This window comes from Enhydra lutris, unplaced genomic scaffold, assembly GCF_002288905.1.
Source record: "Enhydra lutris kenyoni isolate GAN:26980312 unplaced genomic scaffold, ASM228890v2 scaffoldscaffold86, whole genome shotgun sequence".
In the NCBI taxonomy this organism is placed as follows: domain Eukaryota; kingdom Metazoa; phylum Chordata; class Mammalia; order Carnivora; family Mustelidae; genus Enhydra; species Enhydra lutris.
The window spans coordinates 3,592,788-3,602,974 of NW_019154170.1; the positions used below are offsets into that span (position 1 = coordinate 3,592,788).

General features: G+C 57.2%; 1 protein-coding gene across 1 annotated transcript in view; it reads right to left on the minus strand.

The window, feature by feature from the left end:
- LOC111161845 (ATCAY, caytaxin) overlaps positions 1-10,187 on the minus strand; it is a 27,583-nt gene that overhangs the window by 8,882 nt on the left and 8,514 nt on the right. Inside the window, exons 3-6 of the mRNA XM_022525852.1 lie at positions 5,316-5,374; positions 2,402-2,623; positions 1,026-1,211; positions 634-736 (exon numbers count right to left, since the gene is read on the minus strand). Coding sequence (XP_022381560.1) covers positions 634-736; positions 1,026-1,211; positions 2,402-2,623; positions 5,316-5,374 — 570 coding nt within the window. The remainder of the gene's footprint in view (positions 1-633; positions 737-1,025; positions 1,212-2,401; positions 2,624-5,315; positions 5,375-10,187) is intronic.

The following is a 10,187-nucleotide window of genomic DNA, read 5'->3' on the forward strand; positions in this document are numbered from 1 at the left end:
CGTGTTTTACAGGCATGAGCTCATTAGTATCTCCGGGAATCTGGACACGGGGCGGGTCTCACAGCCTCAGGTACAGCCCAGGGAACGTACAGCCCCAACTGGACAGCCCAGTGCACAGACGTGAGGGGTCTCGGGCCTGTTCCTGCCTCCACCCTCCCTGAGTGATTTTAGAAAAATCCTTTCCTCTGGCTCAGCGTCTACTTTCCCACCGGTAAGCCGGGTGGGGTGGGGTGGGGGCTCCCTGGTTTCTGGGGCTTCTTCCTGCTCTGACTGGTCATCCTCTGAACCAGCCGGCACCCCAGCCCCACCCAGCAAGAAGGGAATCTTCCTAAGAACGCACACAGAAGTGATCGTGATCACGGAGCCCCTTCTGGGACTGGCCAGGGCTGGCGTCAGTGTCTGTCATCCCTCAATTTCACCTGGGGGTCCCTGGCCCGGTGACGTAACCTCCCTGGGTCTCAGGTGCTGTCCCTGTAGCCTGAGCAGCCACAGCCCCTCCCCCCAGGGCCAGCTGAGCATGGACTCTGTCTTCCCGTAGGAAGCGCTGGGCCCCGAGGCTGGGGGTGATGATGGCCCATTCCAGCCGCTGAGGGAACCGTTGGCGTGGGACGAGCGGGGTCGGGGGCCACTTACAGGAAGAGGTTCTCCATGATGTAGTGGTAGTCGGGGGAGCTGCTGTCCGGGAGGAAACAGGCAGCAAACACGATGATGGCGTTGAGACCTTCGCCGTAGTACCCTGGGGAGAGGCGGCCAGGTAGTGGCTGGCACTCTGAGCTGGCCCCTGCTCTAGCCCAGGCCCCCACCTCCTCGCCAGCCAGACCCCTTCCCAGAGGGTACAGCTCCGAGTCCCAGCACCTTGGCTGGGGGAGCCAGCAAACCCCTGAGTGCGCCCAGCCTGTCCCTGCCTGCCCCAGAGACTTAACATCCCTACGGCTCAGATGAAGAGACTGAGGTCCACAGAGAGCCTCTGATGATCTGCAGTTGGCTGGCAGGAGCCAGGAGGAGCCCGAGGGTTGCGCTCTCACCTCCGTGTGTCACCACCCTCATGTAGGGCCGGATCATGTGCAGGTCGATTCGGTGCTCCTGTTCTCCGATGATCACCGTCCTCCACAGGCGCCCATTGGCAGCACTGCCGTCCTCCGCTGCACCGTCCCCAAACAGGTCTGCGCTGTCCCCGGGCATGTTCTTGGCGGCAGCCACGGGGGTGTCATCTGGAAGGAGGCCGGGGCGAGCATAAGGGATGCCTGAGTCCAGACCTTTTGTCCTCTCGCCTGTTCCCCTCTCCCCTGCTGCCGGTGGACGCGTGACCCTCATCATTCTCCCGTGACACTAGTCCATGTGCTTCTCCCTGCCCAGAGGCCCTGCTTGTCCGTTTGCCCCTCCTACTCTCCCTCCATGGCTCAGCCCAAATCTGCCTCCTCCAGGAAGCCCTCTGGGGCTCCCTCTTTGCTGGCCTCGCAGAACACTCTGTTGGTTTTGAACTCAGAGCCTCTGAACACCTATACTATGCAGGGAGGTTGGAACAGTGATGGAAACCCCCAGCACCAGGAAGCCCAGGGCTGGGCGCGGCTGAATTCCAGCAAACATCTAAAGAGGTAACACCAGGGGCGCCTGGGGGGCTCAGTCAGTGAAGCGTCTGCCTTCAGCTCAGGTCACGATCCCAAGGTCCTGGGATGGAGCCCTGTATCGGGCTCCCTGCTTAGCGGGGATCCTGCTTCTCCCTCTGCCTCCGCCCCTCCTTCCTGCTCCTGCTTTCTCTCTCCCCACTGCCCCGCCCCCCATCAAATAAATAAATAAAATCTTTTCAAAATAAACAAACAAACTGGTAACACTAATTCTCTCCCTCTTGGCACTGCAGAAAATCCGGGGCGTCCTGGGTGCTGAGTGGGTCTCATGGGCCCCCCACTCAATGCCGGGGCACTCCCAGTGTGACAGCCCCAGACATTCCCAGACATGGCCCCGTGACCCCTGGGGCAGGACCGCCCCTCAGGCGAGACCCCTGCACCCCTCGTCCTGTCCCAACCCCTCACCCTACTTCCCTCTTAGCACTGGCAGCCAACAGCAACGAGCTTGTGCTCATGTTGTCTAGCGTCCGTCTTCCTGCCAGCTGGATGCCATGTCTCCTGCCATATCCCCGCCACCCTCCAGCCCCCTGGTCAGGACCTGCTCCTGCACAAATTGTCCCCCCACACACCTGTGCCATCGGTGGGAAACCTTTCACTTTGGACTCGGTCACATTTGAGAACCACGTGGAAGCCACGAAAATCCCGCAAGTCCACCAGAGAAATGCGTGGGGCATCGCAGCAGGGGACGCACGCTCTGGGCACTGCTCGGTGAGCCCCGGTTGGTGGCCCCGGACCACCTGAGCCCAAGGGCATGGAGCGAGTGGACCGGGCCTCACCTTCCCACTCTAGCTCGTTGCCGTTCCCCAGAAACTCCAGCGAGTCAGTCTCGTCGGGGGTCTCGATGTCGTCCACGTTGATGTCCAGGTCGTCAGGGGTGTCCAGGAAGTCGTCGGACAGCAGGGAGCCCTCGCTCTGGTCCAGGGAGATGTTGATCTCTGGGGCGACCAGCGTCTTCCGCTTCCGATGAGCTCCGTTGAAGTTCAACGTGTTGGGAGGGGCTGTTCGGAAAACAGGAAAATGAGATGAAATCATTGTCACTTCTTCTTTCCTTGTCCCCCTCCCCGTCTCCTGACCTGGCGAGAGCTCCGCCCCATCGTGTGGAATGGTCAGAAGTCAGAGGCCATCCTTTGGGGCAGGCAGGGTTCAAGGCTGCAACATTTTACCCTGCACACACATCGCCCCTCTGTCTGCCGGATGGGCCTCAACGCAGGGGGAGTCGGGTCAGGGTCACATGGACGGCCGCGGACCAGCCCCCGGGCAGCCTTCCCCGCTCTGGACCCGCCAGTATCTGCGAGCGCTGTTGCCTCTGGATACGGCAGCAGAGAACGTCCCCTGTGCTACTTGTTACCTCCCCGTGACGTTCACCTCTTTAATGACCGACACGGACCACGCCACGTGAGCCAGGCCCTCTGCGAAGTGCTCTCAGGTTGCAACTTGGCAAGACCCGTGTGAGGCAAGTTCTGTTATTATGCCCTTTATCAGGTGAGCAAACTGAGGCCCAGAGGGGGCGGGTCCTTCCAGATCTCTCCTGAGCTGGTCAGGATGGGCGTGCCTCATGGTTTGAGCTGCTTTCTCCTGGACAGTCCTAGCTGGGACTCTGGTCTCCTTGTAAAAACGACGTCCCTCTCCACCCTAGCTGCCCCTAGTGGATCCCACAGCGAGCTGTGAAGAGCTGGCCCCACGGGGGTGATGGAGGTTACCTTCTGTTCGAGGAAAGGGCCCCCCACCTGCAGTCCCCAAGCCAGCTAGAGGGAAAGAGTCTACCCTCCCAGAGACCTTGGGAAGTCACCCCCAGCTTCATTGGTGGACAGCGAGCACAAAGTAAAGGAGCCCGTGGGAGAGCCCACATTCAGCGATCCGTAAGTAAATGGACGAGCTCCTCACTTTTCTTTTTCCTTTCAATTTCTCCAGCCCTAAGCTGGAAACAGGGCTCCTGCTCCCTGAGCGGGTAGAGCTGCAGGTCACAGCACGGTGGCAGGGAGCCTGGGGGTGTCCACACAACACCCTCCCCCAGCAGGGAAGCTAGGCAGTGGCGATGCCCCCGGCGGGCCTGCAGGAAAGAGCACTGAGCCAAAGAGCGTTGTTCTCCAGCCTTAAAATCCAATAGAATTTGCACTTTAAAAAAAAAAAAGCCTAACAAAATATGTGCTGCCAAGCTTCGGACTCGCTGGGACGGATGATCTTTTTCTTCCCTCCCCTTTCTCCTTTTTGGAATGAGGCTATTTATCCCCGACCTGTCCCATCATTGTATTTTGGAAGTAGAGAACCTGTTGGGTGTCACACGTTCACAGCTGAAGAGGGATTTTGTCCCGGGATGAACCACACCTGAATCTTCCGCCTCTTAACGTCCCTCAACTGATTAGATGCAGCCCACCCACATTATGGTGCAATCTGCTTTACTCAACATCCACTCATCTGTGTGTTAATCTCATGAAGAAAGTGACTCTCAGGGACGCCTGGGTGGCTCAGCTGGTTCAGCAGCTGCCTTCGGCTCAGGTCATGATCCCAGCGTCCTGGGATCGAGTCCCACATCGGGCTCCTTGCTCAGCAGGGAGCCTGCTTCTCCCTCTGCCTCTGCCTGCCTGTGCTCGCGCGCTCTCTCTCTCTCTGACAAATAAATAAATAAAATCTTTAAAAAAAAAAAGTGACTCTCAGGGGGAACATCTAGAATAATGCTTGACCACATCTCTGGGTACTGTGGCCCGGCCACGTGGACACATAAAATTAACCAGCACGTCCTCTCCATCTCCTGTACTAAATAAATCTCATCGGCAAAGTCCCTTTGGCCATGTGAGGACACATTCGCAGATTCTAGGATTAGGATCTGGATATCTTTGGGGGCTCTTATTCAGCCAGCCACACCTAGGAAGGGGGGTACATTATGACGCAGCCCTCACTGTACAGAAGTAGGAGACAGGGTCGAAAGGGGATGAACCCAAGATCTGGGGATGTGACAACAGCAGGCAGAGCCTGGTGCTCAGGTCAGAAGGAGGACTGGTCCTCTAGGGTGCCCCAGAAAACTGGGACAAGCTGGTCCCTGTCTCTGGCTCATAGGCAGACCTGGCTCTTAGTGCTGTGTGATGTTGGGGATGTGGCTGTCCCTCTCTGGTCAGTCTTTCCTCTAAAAAGTTGGATGCCATGGTGAGCCACACAGGGGAGATGCAGGCAGAAGGGAGGCCCCCAGCAAGACTCTGAACAGATGCCACGGAGGAGAACACATGTTCAGGGAAGCTCCTCTCGCTACCCTGGACCCCCATCTCCGAATTCTGGGGTCTGGAACCTCAGAGCCCTGAGCCTTCCTGAGTGCTTAGGGCAGCAGAGCCTTCCCAAGACTGACTGTGCTGGGTAACCCCTGGGCACTTTATATATGTCATCTCATTAAATGCTTACATGCCCCTTTCTGCAGGAAGCTCACTACCTGAATTTAACAGATAAGCACTCGGAGGCACAGAGAGGCTGAGCAACCAGCTCAAGGACACACAGCAACACCACGTGCCAGCTTTGTGACCGGGCCCACACGTCTCTCACCCACACTGGCTATTTTCCCTCCAGGCCTCCGAGCAGAACAACCCCCTTCCCTGACACTCCGCCTGGGAGGCATGGCCTCTGACCCGGGTATAGTCTCAGCCTCAGGCAGAGCGAGATCTGGAAATAGCGCGCCCGCTGCCGCACGCTTAAGGGAACACTTACAGGACGTGTCTTCTGTGGGGCTGCCAAGAGGGTCCATCCCTGTCTCTTCTGGGAGTGGCCTGCAGACATCCGCCACCGGAGCACAGGGAGCAAACAGCAAAAGACTCGGTTAGTTCTGGGGAGTCACCCGGACGGAACGCACCTGCTCGTCTGCCGGGAGATCATAACACATGAGAGCCGGAGGGCTCCCTTCAGGTCGTCTCGTGGACATCAGGCTGTTCTGTCCTCCTCTTGGAGGCAGAAAGCCAAAACCCAGAGAGAAAGAGGGTCTCATGCAGGGTCACAATTTCTCTTTGGAACAGACGCAGTGCTTTCTGGGGGGGGGCCCTGCAGAGTTGGGTCTCCGACGAATTTTGGCTACTAAATGCGGCAAAAAGCTGTCGAGGAAACACGGCCATCAGCCAAAAGAGCTCGCCGCGGTCAGCGCCTGAACGGTTCGAGCGACAGAATACATCACAGGGCATCGGACCAGAAGCCAGAGGTATAAAATAGAGCGTCCATGAGTCCATGAAGAGGTAAATAAATGACTGAATAAATAAATAGGGAGACGAGACAAAATTTCAGTGCAGAAGATGTCCAACGAATGTCAAGGGAGTCCTTCCTGTAAGCGTGGGCTGGGGAGGGGGGATGGCATGCAAATGGGTAGCGAGTGACCAAGCAGGGGAGACACCTGACTGCTCACCACAGCCAGGGGACCGAGGCAACGTCCGTGTGACAAGCCGTCCCCCAAGATGGCGTCAGGAGAAGGACACTTGACTCAGGGATCTTCCTCCCCAAGCCCATCCCCCCCCAGGTCTCACCGTGAGAAAAGCCCCAGACGAATCCAGGGAAGGGGCTTCCTACCAAACCCCTGCCCCGTCCCCCGTGCCACCGTCAAGGGGCACCAAAACCTAGGGAAGTCTGAGAAACAGTCCCAGCCCGGAGGAGCCCAAGGAGACGTGACGACTCTGTCACGTGGGAGCCTGAGACAGGGTCCTGGGACGGAAAAGGGACACTGGGGGAGATGAGGAAATCGGAATAGATTGTGGAGTTTGCTTACTGAGAACGCATCAACGTGGGTTATTACTTGTGACCGAAGCACCCTTCTAAGGCAAGACGTGAATCACAGGACAAGCCCCATACAGAATATGTGGAAACTTTCTGTAATATTTTTGCAACTCTTCTGTAATTCTAAAACTTCTTCCCTTTACTTATTTATTTAGAGAGACGTATGGAGGTTGGGGAGGGGAAGAGGGAGGGAGCAGAGCGCCCGCTACGCGTGGAGCCGGACACGGGGCTCGACCTTCTGAACCCCGGAGACGATGATTTAAACCAAGATCGAGTCAGACTGAGCCACCCAGGCGTCCCTGTAAATCTAAGACCCCTAAAAGGGCAAGTTTTTTTCTTTTTTAAATAACGCCGCCAACTATGCGTTTGTATCCCTTTAATCCTCGGCTCAGCGTGGAATTGCAAAATAAGGCCTTTTTTAAAGATTTTATTTATTTATTTATTTGAGAGAGAGACAGAGAGAGCGAGCAGGGGTTGAACGGAGGGAGAAGAACAAGCAGACCCTGCACTGAGCAGGGAGCCCGACGGGGGGGGCTCAGTCTCACTTCCCTGAGACCATGACCTGAGCCGAAAGCAGGAGTTGGCCGCTCACCCGACTGAGCCACGCAGGTGCCCCAAAATAAGACCTTTTTTTTTCTTGGCGATACCTGGGCCCCTTCGGGGAGCGAACGCTCATGCTGCCGGAGTTTGACCCATGCGCTGCGCAGGTCCTTTGCTCCTGGGAGATAATGGGTTGGAGGCAGGACTTTTGCAAAGCCCAGCGGCTCCCAGAGGCCCCAGCCGCAGGCCGTGCTGGCCCGGGGAAGCACTGCCTCACCTGGGACACTCAGGAGAGGAGGGGATGGACGGTGCGTTCCTTCCCTTTTGAGGACCTGTTCCTCTGGGCGCGGGGCTGGTTTGCTTCTCCCTCTTCTGCTCGCCTTCCTCCCACTCCGCAAACATCTAGGGTTCCTTGAGCAAACACTCCCCGCCCAGGTGCAGGGGAGGGTCTGGGGGGTAAGGGAAGGACGGGACCTCGCTCTGCTCCCATGCAGGTCAAAGGGCCGCACTGGAAAGTCCCACAGGAAGGGACGACATGCGTCCACAGGAAGGCTCACACCCCAGTGTTCACAGCGACAGGAGTCACAGCAGTCAAAACGTGGAAGCACCCCAAATGTCCACTGGCAGATGCACAGATACACGCGGTGTGTCCCCCACGCGCGGGCAGGTCACCCGGCCCCAGCAGGAGCGAGGCGCCCCCACGCGCAGCCCTGGACCCGACCCCGAGCCCACGACGCGCAGGGAGGGAACCAGACACAGGAGGCCACACGGGGTGTGAGCCCATGCGTGTGACACGCCCAGACCAGGCTCCTCCATGGACGGGACGGGAAGGGGGCTGGTGGGGGCTGGGGGCTGGGGGTGACAAGTGGCTGCCAAGGGGGACGAGATTTCATTTTGGGGAGCTGGAATGTTCAGGAACTCAATAGAGGTGAGAGCCGCTTAACATCGTAAATGTACCAAACGCAACTGAGTTGTGTGCCCACAACTGCTGCTCAGCGGGAGGCCTGCTTCTCCCTCTGCCCCTCCCCCTGCTTCTGCCCGTGCTCTCTCTCTCTCTCTCTGTCAAATATTAAATAAAATTTTAAAAAAGAAAAACAAGCTTGGAATGAGGTCATAAGAGGCCGACAAGGCAGACACACCCGCTGCGAGTCCCTGCTGCTCGCCCTGGTCTGCAGCTCCACGGGAGTGACCCACGGAGCCCAGGGCCCCAGAGCCCAGAAACACACCTGCCACCTGCCAGCTTACACCAGGCGACAGACTGACGGCGGAGGCCCCGCGGCAGGTCTCGTCCTGCCCACGCGGCCCTGGAAGACACTTTAATTTGCGGTTGGATCAGAGACAAGCCACAAACATTTTGGATTTTTGTCTTTTTTCAACCACGGCCCTGCCGTCAGTGAGTGGTAACCACGCGCCAGGAGCGGACTGCGGGCCGCTCCCCTGGGTGCTGGCATGTCATTCTGGCTCCCTACGGTCCTGTCCACCGCCAGCCCGGCGCCCGCCGCGGTCTCCGGCTGCGATTCCCGTGCGGGGCGAGCCGGAATCGTACTTACCGCACGGGCAGGGCGCCCGCGGCGGGCCGGCTGGGATGTTCTTACCCGCTCCTCACAGCACCTCTAGGAGGCAGAGAGGAGCCCACTGCGCAGAGGAGGAAACTGAGGCTGGCCTCTGACCTCCACCCTCTCCCACTCCTCCCCGGGGGAGGGGAGGAGTTACAACCCGGGGGCGGAGCGGGTGCCAGTCGTTGCTCTCTACCGCCCCCTGGTGCTCGTTCGGCGCACGTGCACCGACCCCAGTGGGGACATCAGGGAAAAATCCACCAGCCTGGGAGCCTGGGTCTCTGGACCGCCTGTCCTGCCCCCGTCTCCCCCCTGCCAGAGGGAAGCTGCACAGTTTTGCAGCCCGGGCTGTCCCGTTCCTGGACAGGTCCACCGTAAATCACATGTGGGCCACAACCTAGTAGAACGTGGCCCGGTGACAGCGGAAAGGTCAAGGTGGGGAAAGCATCTAGCTGCTTGGTGCAGACGGGGAAACTGAGGCCCCAGGGAGGCGAAGCGGGTGTCTGAGAGAGCCTGGAAGCACACTCCCGCTCTGCCACTTTCCAGGGTGACGCGTGTGGGTGGCACCCTTCCCGCTGAGCCGGTTTTCCGCATCTGTAAAATGGGAACGGAACTAGCCCTTCCTTTCCACTCAACTAACAAAGGCATGTTGGGTGTCGGGGCTCCAGGCTACATCACCAACCTGAGCAGAGCGAGGACAGACCTCCCGGCCAGGCTGCAGGAACAGTGAGTCGATGGACCACCCAGGGGCTGCTGTCAAGACGCCTGGTAGATGGACATCCCCCATCCTGGGACGCCAAGGGAAAGACACTACACTCAACAAGGCGGGTCTCCTGCCACCAACAGACGTCAAGGTCTCCCCGATGGAGAAGCAGCTTTGTCCTCACTACCACGGGCGACCCCAGCCTGCCCTGGGCATTTCAGACATGCCGGTCCCCGCAGGCTGTGAGCCGCTGCCTTGGAGTAAGTCGCGAAATGGAAAATATACCTCCTCGGGGCACCAGGGCGGCTCAGTCGGTGAAGCGTCTGGCTCTTGATTTTGACCCAGGTCATGATCTCGGGGGCCCTGAGAGGGAGCCCCGCAGGGGCCTCCGTGCTCAGCGGGGAGTCTCTCTCTCCCTCTGCCCTGTCCCTGCTCCCTCTTTCAAAATAAAGATAGAGATACATACTCATGTACAAAATAATATAGAAAATATATAATATATTCTATATATTACATATAAAATATACATGTAATTATATATATGATTATATGTAATTGCACATAATTGTACATGTCACATAAAAATATAATAATAGTATATGTTAACAAAGAATGGTAAATTAACAAATGCAGTAACACAAATATAAATAATTTCTGTTTTTTTTTAAGATGTTTAACTTATAGATTTGACAGAGAGAGAGCACACAAATAGGCAGAGAGGCAGGCAGAGGTAGAGGGAGAAGTAGGCTCCCCGCCAAGCAGGGAGTCCGATGCGGGCCTCCACCCCAGGACCCTGGGATCACGACCTGAGCTGAAGGCAGATGCTTCACTGAGCCACCGAGGTGCCCCAAGTAGTTTCTATATCAATATATAATTATATAATATGACATGTTATGTAATTATTGTATAGCTTTTAACATAAATATGATGAGTAATATATATCATATATGTAGAAAATGGAAAACTATTGGTTCTGCTTCTTTGCAGGGACGCTGACTGATACTGGAGGAGAGAAAGATAACAATG